The following is a 17,045-nucleotide window of genomic DNA, read 5'->3' as shown; positions in this document are numbered from 1 at the left end:
CACCTAGCTTCAGACCTTCAGGCCTACCAGCAAGCATCCACTATATTCTCCCCTCAAGGCTGAGCTTTGTCTGTTCTCAACCATAACCACCAGAGCACCCAGTCCAAGCTCGCAAGCAGGTTTGTAGGCTTGGCCTGTAAGTGTTAGTGTGTGTCACTCCCCTCCCCTAAGCACAGGTGGACTTGAAGGGAATGCTGCCAAATACTTTTGGTTTAGAGGGAGGGAGGGGTGTTGGCTGAGACTGGTGGGTGTAGCAGTTTTTGTTTTGTTGTGTTTCTTAGATAACCGTTTTGTGGAACGGTACCTTTTCACTCCCCCAAATCACTGACACACCTTCAGAGCAAATGTGAGTCTCTATCTTGCCCGCTCTCACTTTCACAAGGGCTGTGAGTGCTGAGACAGTGTTGAGTTTCCTGACAGGGAGTGAGTATGCGAGTGAGGAACTGAAATCAAAACTTCTCTTCTAAAAAAAGGTCAGTAAAATCTTGCTGTCTCTTTCACTCCTTCTGTTTCTATACTAGTATTTCTCATATTCTAAAATGTCATAATGAGAGGTTCATATTTTCTTCTGTTGTGGAAAAAAAAATTCAAAGCATGCAAGAGCTGTCGGCTACACACCGAGATGCAAGAATCAAATCAACGGAATCAAAAGGATGGCTGACCTTTGGTAGAATCAGATTCCTCAGTGTGTTCCTAGCATAAGTTGTAAACTGCTCCGTATAATATAAAATAATTTAAATAAATAAATAAATATAATGGAATGCCCAGATACTCGCAGAGCTGTCCAGAAACTTTCCTCTGCAACAGATGTGCGCACACAGTGAAAGCCTCCCCCTCCCCACTCCTTTCACATAACAGCCGCGCACTGAAGAGGAAGCAAGTGAAAGCATGACAGAGCTGGAACAGATTGAAAGACTGATATCATTTTTACTGTCACAGCAGCAGCTTGTGTAGATTAGTTGTGTGTGACTTCTTGTGCCACATGGTGTTTTTTTTTCCTCATCGACTATCGTGTCTCTACTTGCGGAATCTAATCTAAACGCATTTAAATATAATTGTAACTTCAGATTTAGTGCCTCCAGTGTGATGAATGTGGAGGCAGAGGTGTGACCTCCAACATGACTTCACTCTTCCTGTGACTGTTAACCTTTCACAAAATAATTAAAGGGTGACAATAAAACATATCACCTGATCGATCTGTAATAATTACTGCAATGTTCCATTATCAAATCTGACACATTATTACTGAAACAGGAGAGTAATTGCAGAAATTTTGTCATATGTCAACAGTCTCTCTAAAAACAGTCATGTGGTTGAATGCACCTTCACAGCTTGAGAACCACATTATTATCAAGTTCTTCATTTAGGCACACACTTCGTTTCCGTTATCAAACTCAAGATGGATAAAATGAATAATATAAGAATAGATTCCTCTCAATGTAGACTAATGTATACATGTGACTGAAACTGCACTCAAGTAACATGTATACAGCAGAATGCATGTATAGAACAGTTGGCCTGAAACCTTATCAGCTTCCATCTTTAATGTAAAAAAAAAAACTATAGAGCATTCTTCCTGTTGCAGCAGGGGTTAGCTGGGGATAAAATCAAGTACACAGTACCACACCTATTCTCGTCACACACCCATACAGCCCTCTGTCTCCCCCTCTTTCTCTCTCCAGGATTATCTGAATTGAACCTGATCCTTGCTAGTCTTTTGTTACGGGGCCTCTCTCTTATATCGACGTGTTTAACTGACATTACCTAAGGCAGATTTCATTCATGTTTGTACAACTTCACCTATAGCATACTGTAAAGTTACGAGCAAGCAAAATATTCCACTGAAGGAAGTGGCGGCTGAGCGACTTTGTAAACCCATACAGGAGCGAAGAAGTAAAAGACTTCAGTGTTGTGGATGAATTTGTCTAATGAATGAGGATGAGGCTTTATAATTGCAAAAATTATGCAATGTGTTCATTATGAGACTGACAGAGTGAATGAGTCCACACGCCTTCTTCCCACCTGACAGTGTGTAGGCACGTTCATGTAACAGTATTTACACTGGCACACACAATCTGATCTTAACCTCATATGGCAAAGATGTCATTGTTGACAGTTGTCTAAAAAAATCACAGTTTTAAGAAAAGCAAGGACAAAACCTGATCTGTTAAAAACAAAAAAAAAAGCACCCCGCTCGTGTGCAGGTTAATGCAAGTATGTGTTTGTATGTCTACAGCGGCTGAGTAGCCGTTTTTGTGTGTGTGCGTGTCCGCCCTCCTCCGTAGGATCGAGGTCCAGGTTTTGTTGTGTGGAGTTGGGCTGGGTGAGTAAGCCGCCCCTCACAGATGAATAGAGGATGGGAGGAGGCTTGAAGAGGCTGCCGTGGGTGGGAGGCCCGAGCCCTGCCAAAAAAGCTCCTTCTGTGGGATTTGTGTACTTTTGCGTTCCTCACGAAACACAGAGCCTGGCTCAAACGACAAAGCAGCCAGGGAGGCACGCACTTGCGCTCCCAGAGGTTGGCTTGATCGCACCCTATCTGCTTTTCAATAATACAATTTCCACAGTGCCTCACTTCTTTTTTCTCCCTCATAACTTTTCAGTGTTTTTCAATAATTATAAGTGACTAAAGAACACAAATTGGAGACTCTCCAATCATTAGTAATTTTGAAAATTCAACTGTTCCTAATTTGCATTGCAATCCTGCAAGAAGCTTCACTGATTTTACATTTCTATTTTTGCATTTCCTTCTGTAGCTCATTTATATTTAGTAAATCAAAGTGAAAACATTGTTTTTCATGCATTCTTTAGGTCAAAGCCATCAGAGAAACATTTATTGTCACACACTTTAACATCTGACATATAAAAAGCAGCCACAATTTGTAATGTGGTTGTGCAGTGAAGCATTCTACATAAGAATTGTGGGTGTTTCCGGAATGTTGCCTAGATAATACAATATAGGCCCCTGTAACCACTGGCAACCCACCTAGCTTTAGCCTAGTGACAAGTACAAAGAGACATGATTCTCAGCTTGGCAAAACGATCACCTTGTAAATTAGAAAATTAAAGCCTGCAAAGACGTGGCACAAAAACATATAGAGGCGAATGTCACTCAGCATCAGGGAGTTAGATGAAGAAAAGACGAAAGGGAGGGGAAAAAAAGGAGCATGATTTCATAATGTCTAAAAGAAAGATCTGGGTTGAATAAGTGGGTCCACCCACCTGTGTGTGAGAGGCAGTGAGAGAGAAAGCAGGGCTGGATGGCAGTTTTAGAGACATGAGTGTGTGGGTTAGGCTAGCTGGCCTGCTTATGCTATCTAATCACTGGGAGAGAAAGGAGAGCAGCATGCCTTGATCCACCCACCCACCCCAGACAAACAGCAGTTAGCCTGCTAAGTACTATATGTGGTCGCCTGCAGCTCTAGGATTGTACATGGGGGAACGGAGATAAAATGTGACAGAGTCTGCAGGTAACAGACATACAGCACAATTATGTCTCGTTCTGTGCAGAGGAGAAAGAGAGATGTGTCAATCTGGAAGCCACTGTGGGTCACGACTGGATGTGAGTGTGTGTGTGTGCCCGCTGTGTGTCACTGATGAACACACTGGCCACAAGCCAGCAGGTAGAAATAAAACTAATGAGAGCTCATTGGCTGTTTTTAAACCATTGAAAGCGGGTAACACATTTAATAATGAAACTTGCACACACAAAACACATGTGTGTTAGAATATTACCCGCCTCATTAATGATTTGTTTAATTCACTGCTTCTCTTTTGTCAGAAACAGATTAGTTACCTGTGTGATACCTGAGTGGGTGGGATGAGATTGGAGTCCAAAAATAGCTGACCTACGCATCACACTTGTGTATTTGTGTGTGTGGTTTAATGTGGTCCGCCACTTCATGCATGTGTGTGTGTGTGTGTGTGTATGCATGTGTGTGTGTGTGTCATGACAGGCATCTGTCTCCCCTGCCCTGCAGCCTGACTGGTTTTAATTAGGAGGTGCCAGAGTGCCCGAGGGCTCTCCTGCTGACACACACACGTACACATGCTCATGCACAGACACACACACACACACATCACACACAAACATGCATACACACACACACACACTACCTGAGGGCAGACAGAGGCTGTCCCACCAAGGTTGGCCTCCTTCTCGTTATCACCATAAGGAGTTGTCCTCATTCACCTGACGACCCTCACAACACACACACAAATATTGACACCAAGCCAATCAAATGAACACAACACAACACTAAAATACATTATGAAGTTACATGCTGCTGCTAGTGGTTGTGAGGGTTTTGACTCCTTGTACATTTTGTTTGTGGTTTCAGGTCCAGAATATATTTCCATATTTTAGCAAGGCCAGAAAGAAAAGTGGCCTGAAATATGAAGGATACTCACATTTATCTCTAAGAAATCTCACACATACAACAAATATGACCACCTGTACAACACCGTAACTCTCTCAGTACACACAGTTTTGTGTACTTCACCTCCCTTCTGGCAAAGCTTCCATTACTGATTAGTGTGTTTGAGAAGAAGACAGAGCAAGGAGAAAGTTAAAGCACAAACAGACAGGTCAGCAGAAAGGAAACGCCCTCACCTCACTCACCCGAATGGCATGCTCCGAGGTGAGTTCTAATGACCCCGCTGCAATGACAGATGGGTGTGTATTTCTGTCAGTATCTGTCTGTGATTGAGTGAAGCAGAGAGTACAGTACAGTAGGTGTGCACACATCGCTTTTTGTTTAAGCAAAACTGGCTCTGTGAGAGCGTCTCTGCCCTTGGACTCATGAAGGCAGGGGGTGTAGACCTGGGGAGGCTGCTATGATACCCTATCTCTGGACATGGGGGGGGGGGGGGGGGGCAGGGGGGTGATTGCCTCCCTTTCCTGTATCTCTCCCACACTAAGCCACACCTGGCCTTCGAGTTGGGCTGGTTGAGTTTGCCTGTCTCTACAGTTAATCCTTCCTGGGAGGGTCTGCTAAGCACTATCCTGAAGTCTTTTTCATTGTATTTGTCCATGTGTTTACTTTAAAGTAGAGTTGGCCAGCGTGTCATTTAAAGCTGTCAGAACAGTATATGTTAAGGCAGTGTTTACAATCCTTTACATTCACCCATGTGCACCAAATGGTACAGACATTGGGAGCAATTTCAGATTAGTTGTCTTATACAGCAGCTACTTCTTGTAGCTACAACAACAGCAACACGTTAGAAAGGTACAGGTACACTTTTGTTGGCGACTCTCTGGCAATTACGTAAGTATTGCACAGTTGCAGATTTTAAATTTAAAGGTAGGGTAGCAGATTTTGAAAACTCAGTGAGAGTCAGCCAGATTTTGAAAGTAAACACACGCCCCGTTCTCTCGGAGCTCACCCTGAAGCCACGCCTCCCAACCAGTCTGTAACTTCGGCCATCATGCACGTACCTCTCTGATGCGCGCAGAGCAGGAAGAGAGTGACAACCAGCCAATACTCCGCGCAGGTGCGCCTCGTAGGATTGGCTGATGTTTTTAGCGCTTTATAGCTTCCACAGATTATTCATATTCTTCGTTTTAAAGCGAAATTGCCGAACTAATCGGTTGCTATCGGATTGTAAAGAGACGTTACACTAATTTAACAAAAAGTGCATCAGAATGAAATCTCCTACCCGACCTTTAATGTTAAAGTGTAGGTGATTGATTTGTAATCAAACTAAATGATATTTTAGGTATGTGCATGTTGTAGACTCTACAAACATCTGGGATCACACAGCTTTCTAGCTTTAGTAGTAATGGAAAATAATAGTAAAAACAATAGTACTTGTAGGTCTCACCCTTCAAAGAACTGGATTCATAATAATGAAAGTCTGTGGGGTAGGTCTGTCCCTTTGCTCAACTGACACATGCAAATTGGGGTAGTATGATATGTGACTGCCCTGCTGCAAGAAGGTCTGATGAGACCGTCGCAGTGAGCCAATTTTAGCTCAGATCCAAGACATTTGAAAGAAATCTGCTTTCTTTCTGAGATACTGTACAGTAAGACAAGCATCGAAGTCTTCACGATATCAGATTTATGTAATGATGCTTCACACTCCATCCCCCCTCCACAGTGCCAATCTGGTGCCCTGGTTCGTGCATCTTGCTGGGAGCAGCAGGTGGCAGTAAACAGGTACTCTGTGACACCAGTCAGACAGACAGACAGACAAAACAGATGACTCTTACTCAGCCCCTTGGATCCTCACGTCTTGTTACTGTGAGCACTCAACACTCATGGAGTGAGAATCAAAATTTACCACGATGGCCATACTACAGGCTTTTGTTTGTTCGCTAGACAAAATACTTAAATTAAAAGTAAAAAGCTCAGTGTATTTTACAAGTGCACGCACCAGCAGATGACAGGTTTTTCTCAGTCATGGCCTATGACAACCCACCGAACAAAAGTCTGCACTTTCACCAAGTTTAGAACAAAGCAGTCCACACAGGTACCACTTACAGTGCGTTGCTATGGCGGCAGCAACTTTGTTTAGAACAGATAGCGGATCTTATAGGATGGCAAACGTTGTTTTGCTGGCTGTCTGGCCGGGTTTGCTAGCAGTTAGTGGCTAACCCTGTTTATATATACTAGATGCCAATGTGAGCTGGCCTCAACTCTCACCCTGTACAAAACAGCGTAAACCACCGTGGGCATTGGCTGTGGTTTGATTTGGCCCATGTTTTCCACAAGGGGAAGTGGGCATAGCCATATGATGTACACTCTGATGTCTACTTGTTTGTGGAGGTTAACTCCACACAATTTAGATTGCTTTAACAGCATGGTTGTCGGTTATGATATATGCATAGTCAGAATTTTTCTGTATGTTTGAAGGTCCAGTAACCACTAAGCAAACAATAGCTCACTTCTTATTCTACCTTTATGAATGGCTGGGTCTGATTATTAAATTTAGTTTTATTGTTAACGTGACTTTGAATGGATTGTTCCTTTTCCCTTTACATTATAAAAAAAGTCTTATAAAAGTGGTTTAATGATGTCGTATAGGAAAACCAAATGGTTGTTTTAGACGTGAATGTGCTGTCATAATGTTCTCCCTATAATCCTCTCCATAATTTTCACACTATTACAAACACACACACACATTTTGACGGAACATGGAAACCAGTATAATAAATTATTTTGCATGTTTTTGTAGTGATTAACTTCTCTACTGAAGTCAGTAGGTTTTTCTACACCTTCCTGCATTTAACTTCCTCCTCCTCCTCACATACTGAGGTGGTGGTGGTGTACTCACCAACTGTTACCCTGCTTCAGCGCTTTTTCTGACTCAAAACAGGAATCTAACGTCTGCCCTCTGCTCTTCTCAACCTGGTTTTTGAAACCTTGGTTTAAAATAACGGCTCTGTGGAGTAAAGTAAGTCTGTGTGCTCAGTTGCTTGTGGTATTTTTCAGTGTTTGTGGTTTAATTGTGTACCTGACATAGACAGCTTTTAAGTAATATTTCCATTCAAATTAACACCATTGACAGTATCAGTTTGCAGGGTTCTCAGGTTTAAGGTGTCAAATGCCAGAGTGGTTTGGTTTATTATGATGTTTTCCAGTAGTTAGTCTTTATGGGGGCTACACGTGCCTGTCTTTGTGAATTTCATTACAAAATTGTCTTTACATGTGAAGCGGTACTCAAGAGAATTCAGGACTTTATTTAAAACAGGTGTAAAACTGAAACTAACTGGCTTTAAGTTGCAGTTGGGTTTTTGGTTATGTATGTCTCCTCATCTCTGCTTGAGACCAACAGAGGTACACAAAACAGTTTTCCAACTTTTCTCCCTCTCCCTCTCCCTCTCCCTCTGTCTCTTACTTCTTTCCTTTTTTACCCTCCCTCAGTCTCCCCAAACAACCCCTTGGAGTTTCTTTGCCCCGGTCCCTTTATACCAAAATCCACTCTAACACAACTAAAAATTCATTTTGTCTGACCTAAATCAGAGGGTGTCTGCGCCATGGGCTTATTACACACTGCGCTTAAACTTGTGTTGTGGAGGAGGATGGGGTATTATTATCTTCCAGCTACCCACCCTGCTATAAAAACTAGTGGTGCGACATCTCCACAGCGCAGTGCTGCTGCCCTCCCTCCCTTCCTCTCACTCTCTCGCTCGTCCTACATGAGCCACACACAACAGTGAGCCTGACTCTAAACTCCACACTAGCCACTCTGCTACACAGACAGACCCAAGAATCACACTCCGCTCTCCTCTGTTGCGCTGCTTTGCCTCTCTCCATTGGATATTCCTCTCTGGGTGTTTTTATTTTTTTATTTTTGTGAATGGGCATCTGTGCCCAGTGTGAGGAGCTTGTGAATGGACTGACTGACTGACAGACGGGCAAAGAGAGAGGCAGCTGTGTTTCAATTAAAGAGTGCAATGCTGAGAGGTCAAGTGAGGAGCAACAGAGCCTCTTAGTAGTCTGGAAATACAAAGACACGTGAGGGGAATCGAGAAACTGAAGGTACGGTAGGTGATGGCTGCTGAAAGCTGTGGAATGCTGGATGAACGTATCAAGACATGTGTAAATATATGTGGATGCCAGACTTCTGGAGCATGCACACGGGTGCGTGTGTGTGTCTGTAATAATTTGTTACAGTATTACAGAATGTGTATGTGTGTGTGGACAAGCTTGCACTTGTGCGTTATGTTGCAGTGTGCACATGTACTTCACTTAAGAGTTGTAGCCCTCTATAAAGACCTGACAAGGTGCAAAAAAAGGTTAATAACATAACTTAACGATGCATGTCATTATGTAGAGTAAATGTTGTGCTGTCATATTCTGGAAATAGCATGAGCATTTATAGCATGGTAGCACATTGTGCAAAATGTCCAACATAGTAGTTTGAGTGGAAGTGTGTGTTTTCTCTCCAAGAGTAATTACACATTACAGTGTGCATATCTATACAGCATCAAAAAAAATCCAGACTCTCAGGTAATTCATAAAGTTAAGGGAGATGTTTGGGAGTGTGGACAAAATAAAAACATGTTATGGATTTAAGGGCTGAGCTTTAAATTATTGTTTACAGCCAGTCAGCTTATAGCCCTCTTACCTCATGTTGTTACAAAATGCAATCATCGCTATTACTGATTAGAACTGTCTACCGGCTGGTGATCTCATTCCAGTTTTTAAATGTGCTAGTTGTTAAAATTACAAGGCGTAAATTTGCATACACAAAATGCAAAATAAGACACACAAGTCTCTATAAGGCTTGACAAGACACACACCTACTTAACAGGCTCGCTAACAATGACAGGAAATGTGCCTGTTTGCTTTATCACATGTTGTAACTCTGATATCTCATTATCTCAATTCAGTTTTAGGTCAACACCTGCCAGTGTTTAATAAAGGCAATAATAAAAGACACATTAACTTGTTCTATATTTTTGTATATATATATATATTTGTTCTATATATAAATAGAGAGAGAGAGAGAGATGGGCATTTTTCAAGCTTTCATTTTTGATTTTTAGGAAAAAATACAAATAAATGTTTATAATAAGAATAATTTCATAAAATATAAAACTGCAATAACATTAATACTTCTAAAATGATGTATTTACTTTACCACTTTGTTGTATTGCTGTCTACTCTTCATTTTAAGTATTTGTTATTCAGACCAAACAAAATGACACAGAATAAAAAGGTGAATAATGTCGAAGCAACAAGCTTTATGGCTGAACCGATTATCAGCGGTGAATCATAAACTTTTGTTTACCATCGGGCTGGTTGGATAATGGTGTGTAGCTGTGGGCCCCCCTGAAGGCTTCAGCGCCTGCAAACAGGCGCTTTAAGGAGCCGTTACATTGACCTTGGGCCATGATCCCATGTTGAAGTCAAATTATTTCATTTTATCAACAACTAAAAAAAATGAAATGCAACAATAAATGCGTGGGTATAGTGAAATATTTGATCTACAATCAACAATATAAGTAATATTTTAAATGAAAATAAAAGCAATAATTAATATGTCATAATTGTTTAAAACCCTGTTTAAGTGTAATAAATTAGCAGATAAGTGCTCAATTTTGCCCTTCATCATTACTGTTAACAAAAATACACAACCCATGTAACTGGCCTTACACACTTTTCTCTCTCAAACCGCTATAATTGACAGCAATTACGATATAAGGTTTTTTTATGCGGCCTAAAGGCTCCAAAACAATTGACACCTAACACACTAACCAAGTAAGTGTCTCCTGGAGAAACAGGTGCACTGGTGTTTTACTGGTGATAATGGACTCGCTTACACACTAGGTCAAATGAATGTCTCCTCCTAATAAGGGGGTGGATTTTGGCTGTCAATAGTATAAATTATTGGCTGTACAATTGTCCGTCTGTGACAGTTGTTTAGCAGGTGTTTGCTATGGGCAGTTGGTGACAGGGGTAAACTCTGGCTGCTGGTGATTTAGCATGTGGGTCAGGTGGATGCACTGGCCTGACAGGGATAAACTAGGCTTTGGGTGTTGTAGCTTACAGGCCAAATGAGTGTCTGCCCGTGACAAGGGTTGAGATGGACATTAGCTGCTGATTTGTGGCCTGAGCGGTCAGGGTTGGGGACAAGTTAGCTACTCGACTCTGGGCATAATGATGATACAGCTGCGACATGGGTAGAGAGAAGAGGAGGAGGTGAGGAGGAGGAGGACAATGATTAGGAGGAGGAGAAGGAGGAGGAAGAAGAGGAGGTGGAGGAGGAGGTGGTGGTGGTCAGCGCCTGGAAAGCAGATAAAGTTCTTGGGAGAAAGACGACTGAATAGAGGTGACACATAATTTGGGGTGGGAGTGCTGAGTTGAAAGTGTTAGTGACTAAGTGAGGCATGAGAGGAGACGTGGCCAGTACAGGAAGGCGGAAAGAGAGACAGACAGACAGGCCTTTATTAGAGGTCACTTTAATAAATTGTTGAGTTGATAGTGAACAGCTTTCTCACATGGGAGTTGAAATCCTTGTAATGAATGTATGATAGAAACAGGTGCTACAGCTGATTACTGCTACAAAATCTGGCTTTTACTATTCATTCAAAAATAGTGTCAGCTTATAATGACAAGTTTGGTTTAAGCTGGCCTTTACTGCTTAGAAGTTTGATTGATTATGAGTCAAGTAGTCTTAAATAGTAATTATCAGTGCCCTTTCTCAAGGCGTCCCCACCCTGGCGGCTCTGACGGGTGGGTGGGGTGTGTGTAAAGGGTTAAGACTGTTTGGCTGATGAAATGTCGCTGCAGGACCTTGTGGTGGGAAAGCTGTGCCCTCCTCCCCTCCCTGTCTATGTGGCACATCCTCCTTAGATCCTCTCCACATTGTAATTAGGGGCCGGCCGCTAAGAGCTAGTGCTAGCTAGTGGCAGGCAAACAGTGGGAACAGAGGGGAGTGGTGCTCACTGGGGCACCAGGCGAACAAACAGCAACAGCAGCACGTGTCCCATAGTTCCAGGAGTGGGTGGGATGGATCGAGAGCAAACGAATGACAGTGAGTTCGCCAAGCCCTCCCAGTCAGACTCTTTTTCTCCCTCTCCTTATCCACTCAATGTTGTTCCAAGCTCCGCTCTATTGTTTGCCTTGGCAGGCTGTTACAGGGAGGGGCCCCTCCGCTGGTGTTTGTGCAACCTGTTAGGGAACTTTTAGGGCCATCTGATCTCTCCCTCGCTCTCTCACTGGAGATTCTCTCACCTTTTACCCAGGCTATTACTTCTGTTGTGATATAATAGACAATGGATGTCATTCTATTCTTTGTAAAGTAAACACATGCACGGTTTTAACGGAGTTTGCACTATACTTTTCGGTTTTTTGAATCAAGACAAAATCAGCTGTCATTATTGATTAGAACCTTTTCACCCGTTTTCTCTTCAATGTATGTGCATAAGTCCGTATACCTACACCTCCGCTATAGACATTTTAATTATGTCCACACTCTATCAATGGCATGAACATAGCAACAGTTACCTAGCAACAAGATCGACAAGAATAAACTACATGTAAGATTGGTACCCAAGTTGTATACCTGCAGGTGAACTATAAGGAAGTTTTCTTAAAATGATTTTTTTTTTCTTCTCTGGTGTGACTCTGCAGCAAGAATAAAAACTTGGGTGTGTGCGTGTGTGAGGGTGTGTGTGTGTGTGTGTGGCTTCAACACTGGCCCATTTAGAGCCAGTCAACAATGCAGCTGTGGTGTGTGGGGCCGCTTCAAAGTATTTATCTACACATGCCTCCAGTGACCACCAAGTGTGGACAGCTAGTTTTAAGCTCTATTCATAGATGTGAATGAATGAGCACCCTGCCAGAGAAAGTTTTATCACTGCTACAGCTACAGCAGCCAGCACAGTGAATCAACAGGTAGAAACTCGGGCAGCCATGGAACGGAAATATTGAGAAAACAGCTAAGTGAAGAGTCCATGCACTAAGACACTTAGTATCTGTTCAAATCAAATGAGTGAGGATAGACTGCAAGTAAGCATTTTGACAGGATACAGTATCTAGAGTACAATCTGACCTCTTTTGTCGTTCTCTTCACGTCTCACCACATCCCAATCACACGCTGCATTGTTCAGATGAAGGTATCATTTTGCTTCGTGCTAAAGACAAGACAGAAGGGATGGACATTATGAACATTATCACAGAAACTCACACACTTATTATCACACCTCACAGAGTGTCAAAGTGAAAAAAAAATCAATATAAAAAAAAATCAAACCCTGTTTTATGTCTTATCAAGACGACGGGTTTCCCTAACTCACACAAACACGTTTCTACAAGAAATTGTGATAACACATTCAAGAATAAATATTACCCGACGTGATGTTTGCTCAAAATGAGACATGCTGTATTTACCACTTGTTGCCTTTGCTGCACAGATGGCACACAAACAAGCATGCCTACAGTATATTTCAATAAAACTTGACTGTCACTCATTGTGTTGAGCTTCAGCTGAGAGCCTCCCCTTATTCGAATGTGAATGCCATCTGAAAATCTTTCAACCTAATGAATGAATACAGCTTGTCATCACTGACACTTCATTTCAAACTGAGGTGCAGGTGTTAGCTGAGCTGTAGGCCACTTGTCGCTGCTACTGCATACTTTGACTCAGAGTTTCAGGTCCTGTTTCATTATTTCCTTTAACATTTCCCTGTCATGTCCTGAGGAGTGCTCCTCCTATCTCTGTGAGAATGAGGTTTACCAGACCCACGGAGCAGGACACCAACTACGTCAGTAACAGTATTATTCATTGTTTTTAGTGGCAATGAATGCGGCAAATTGTCAAACAGCAACAGAAAATTAAGAGGGCAGGTTGAAGTGAATCACTTCGCAATTTGTCACACTGCACAGTACATTATCGTTGCTATCAGAAGTCAAGGAGCAAAGTGTGCAGTAAACTTTCTGTAACAGCCACATATTTTATTTAAAATCATCAACTTGTTTTTGTCTCTTTTTCTACTAGCTGAGACAAAGAGAGGAGAATGGTTCATCACAGAGAAGATGATCTGATTGGGATACCCTTCCCAAATCACAGCAGCGACGTTCTCTGCAGCCTAAACGAGCAGCGGCGTGATGGACTGCTCTGTGATGTCATCCTTATCGTTCGTGACCAGGAATACCGCACCCACCGTTCTGTCCTTGCAGCCTGCAGCCAGTACTTTAAGAAGCTCTTCACTGTGGCCACCACCGATGGTGGCGATCACCATCACACTGCGGCCATTTACGAAATTGACTTTGTGGCCCCGGAGTCCCTAACTGCCATCTTGGAGTTTGCCTATACTTCTACTCTGACAGTAACGGCCTCCAACGTCAAAGAAATCCTGAACGCAGCTCAGATGCTGGAGATTCCTTGCATCATCAACGTCTGCTTGGAAATCATGGATAGCGGGGATGGGGGTGGTGGAGGCGGAGGAGGAGGAGGGAGAGAGGAGGAAGGAGAAGAGGATGAAGAAGAGGAGGAGGAAGATGAGGAGGAGGAAGAAGAAGAGGAGGATGAGGAGGAGGATGTGGGGTCGAGGAAGGATGAGCAGGAAGAAGAGGATAATGTCAGCGAGAGGTCGCTGCAGTCATCAGAGAGCAGGGGAGAGCAGACGCCTCTGGGGACAGAGGACTCTCCGCCTCCAAGCACCTCAACGTACCATCAACAGTTTGACCTGCACAGAGAGTCGTCACAGTCGCAATCCCCAGACACCATGAGAGGAAAACAGGTACATATGTTGTTATGCTTTGTTTTAAGCGCAAAGGGAACGGCTTTAATAACCACTCCTAATGATTCTGTTTTGTGTTGCAGGAGAGTATGGAGAGCCGAGCTTTGAAGGATTTCTCCATCGAGTCTCTCCTCCAGGAAGGGCTGTACCCCCGCATGTCGACACTGGACAGGAGGGCCAACTTCTCTCCTCTCCTCCCTGGTTTCTACCCATCCATGTGGGCTGCTGACTTCCCAGCTTTTCCACAACAGCTACTGGACCCCGGCCACCATCAGCATCCTCAAGCGGTAGCCTCACCACAAACCAGGCTCCCTCACACTTTTCCTGCATCTGCACCAATCGAGGCCTCCAGACCTCTGGATCTGGCTGTGAAAAGAGAGATTATAAAGGAAGAGATGAAAGAGGAAGTCCCACCCAGTCTGCTCCAGGGTGACTTCCTGAAAGAATTCGTCAGCTCAGGCTTGGGCAGCACCATGAACACTGGGTCAGTGCCATCAGAAGGTCACTCACTGGGTCCAATTAAGGACGAAGCAGACTTCCGGTCATACCTTAGCTTCCTGAGCTCTGCGTCCCACCTGGGTGCACTGTTCCCACCCTGGCACCTGGAGGAGGAGAGAAAGATGAAGCCTAAAGCCTCCCAGCAGTGTCCGATCTGCAACAAGATCATCCAAGGAGCAGGGAAACTGCCACGACACATGAGAACACATACAGGAGAGAAACCGTACATGTGCACGATCTGTGAAGTACGGTTCACTAGGTATGTGAAGGAGCATGTCTTTGTTTCATGTTAAACCACATATCTTGACATCTTCTGCTTATTTTGCTGGCAAAGCACCCAGTTATGTAAAACAGCAGGGTAGACGGAAAAGTAGCCCATGCTCTTTTGGCTGAGGTTTATCTGAATTTCAAAGGGTTTACGGTGGAAAGCCCCCTCCGCTGGTTTCTTTGTATTAGTGGTATCTCGCTCACCTACATCCTGCCACTTTGGTTGATTTTCCACCTGTGTTTTGGAGCGGAACTTTAATGTTGACAGTGAAGACAACTCTTTACAATACAAGCTCTAAAGTGGTGAAGCAAAGCAGTATTCTCTATTTTTACATTAATCTTTCCACCCACAACCCACTGTTTGAAATCATGTGATGTGCTTCTTTTCTCAGACAAGACAAACTGAAGATCCACATGCGAAAACACACAGGTGAGCGCCCCTACATCTGCCTTCACTGCAACTCCAAGTTTGTCCACAACTACGACCTGAAGAATCACCTGCGTATCCACACGGGTGTCCGTCCTTATCAGTGCGAGCACTGCTACAAAAGTTTTACACGGTCCGACCACCTTCACCGACACATCAAGAGGCAGAGCTGCCGCATCTCCCGTCCTCGACGAGGACGCAAGCCAGCTGCTTGGCGGTCAACAGCCGCAGGCAACTTCCTGTGCCCTCCTGCTGCTGCAACTAACCGTTTTGAAGAAAACGGGTTGAGCGCTGCATATCAGGGGGTCAAGAGTCAAGGACTTGGGGAGCTGCTTGGCCTCACCAACAGAGGTCTGGGATTTAAGAATGCAGACGGTATGGGCAGGGAGAAGAGGGAGGAACGGCGAGCAGAGGCGAAGCGTGTCGCAGAGGAGGAAAAAGCTGGAGCAGGGAGGCAGAGAGGAGTGTTTGCCTTCGCTCTGGCTGGAGAAGAAGTGCTTACCCACTCTCCATTTTATGCTGCAACCTCTGACCCCTGGACCATGAGACTTGAACGTGCTCCACCTATCCCTGAGTCGGCCAAATGAACTCTAGTCTTTAGAAGACAACAAAAGACAAGAAAATCTCTTTAATTTCTGTGTCTGTTCTGCTCCAGGAAGCTAAAGCACCTTTTTGAAAACAGTGAGCGATATCGATGGACATTTTGAAGTCTGCTGACATGGCAGTGGTAAAAGAGTTTACTTTAATGCAAACACAGTCCACTTAAATAATTAAGAAATGATTTATACCCTGTGAATGCTTAAAAATGTTTCAAACTGCACACACTGCTAATTGGGAGAATATATGGGAACGCTTTTTAATCTGTATTAGTTTTATTATTTTATTCTACCTAAGCAAAAATTTAAAAAATTGAAATAAAGTATCAATATGCAAGAATCCCTGCACTTGTTACAGTTTTAAATTACTGACTAAAATGAATGTAAAACTTTGGCATTGCATGTACAAAAATACGAGGAAGACAAAGATTACTTTGTCCTTTAATTCTAAATTGAGAAGACAAAAACAAGAAAAGCAATTCCGATTTTAATTTGGAAAGTTATGCTTAAGTGGGCTCTCAAGAAAAGCCATTAAAATGGTTCGATTATTTCATTATGCGTACTTAACATTGTTCCAAAAACAAAGGGAATTCACTTGAAGATACTGTCCACTGCCTTGTTCTGATTTAAGCTCCTTGTCTGCACTATTGTACATAGACACAAATGTTTGGGCCTTGGTGGTGTTATAATTACAGTTCTGTTGCTAATGATGTAAATTAAATAAATAAATATGAATATATTGCTCTTAAAAAAAAAAAACAAAACAAAAAACAAACCTTTGAGAAATCCATCCAAAGATGTGTACTTTGATATTTCACAGACTTGAATAAGACTTTAATTGTTTATGTGTCTTCAGAGGATGTATATTTCTGACTAATCAATTGCCGCTTTAGCTACACGGTATGCTTGTGTTTTTTTTTTTGTTTTTCCCTGCTGCAACAAATCAAGAGGGTCTCAGCCCCATTTTTCATATACTGTAATCTCTGATTTGTGTATAAAGAAGTTCAAAATGTATTTGAATTGAAATGGGAAAGTATTTTCTTGCTATTTATGCATATTTAAATGA

General features: G+C 42.9%; 1 protein-coding gene across 3 annotated transcripts; it reads left to right on the top strand.

Moving 5' to 3' along the window:
* Positions 1 to 325: 325 nt before the first annotated feature.
* On the top strand, positions 326 to 17,045 carry zbtb7c (zinc finger and BTB domain containing 7C). Of its 3 annotated transcripts, none has more exons than XM_028418703.1 (4): positions 326 to 473; positions 13,447 to 14,191; positions 14,275 to 14,948; positions 15,349 to 17,045. In XM_028418703.1, exons 2-4 carry the CDS (start codon positions 13,466 to 13,468, stop codon positions 15,968 to 15,970), a joined length of 2,022 nt encoding a protein of 673 aa, XP_028274504.1. In that variant the 5' UTR covers positions 326 to 473; positions 13,447 to 13,465; the 3' UTR covers positions 15,971 to 17,045. The 3 variants fall into 3 exon arrangements, with proteins under 3 accessions (XP_028274504.1, XP_028274505.1, XP_028274506.1); XM_028418704.1 differs by having other exon boundaries at positions 330 to 470; positions 13,445 to 14,191; XM_028418705.1 differs by lacking the exon at positions 326 to 473 and adding an exon at positions 8,195 to 8,480.

This window comes from Parambassis ranga, chromosome 12 (assembly GCF_900634625.1).
Source record: "Parambassis ranga chromosome 12, fParRan2.1, whole genome shotgun sequence".
In the NCBI taxonomy this organism is placed as follows: domain Eukaryota; kingdom Metazoa; phylum Chordata; class Actinopteri; family Ambassidae; genus Parambassis; species Parambassis ranga.
This window is presented reverse-complemented; position numbering and strand designations above follow the sequence as displayed.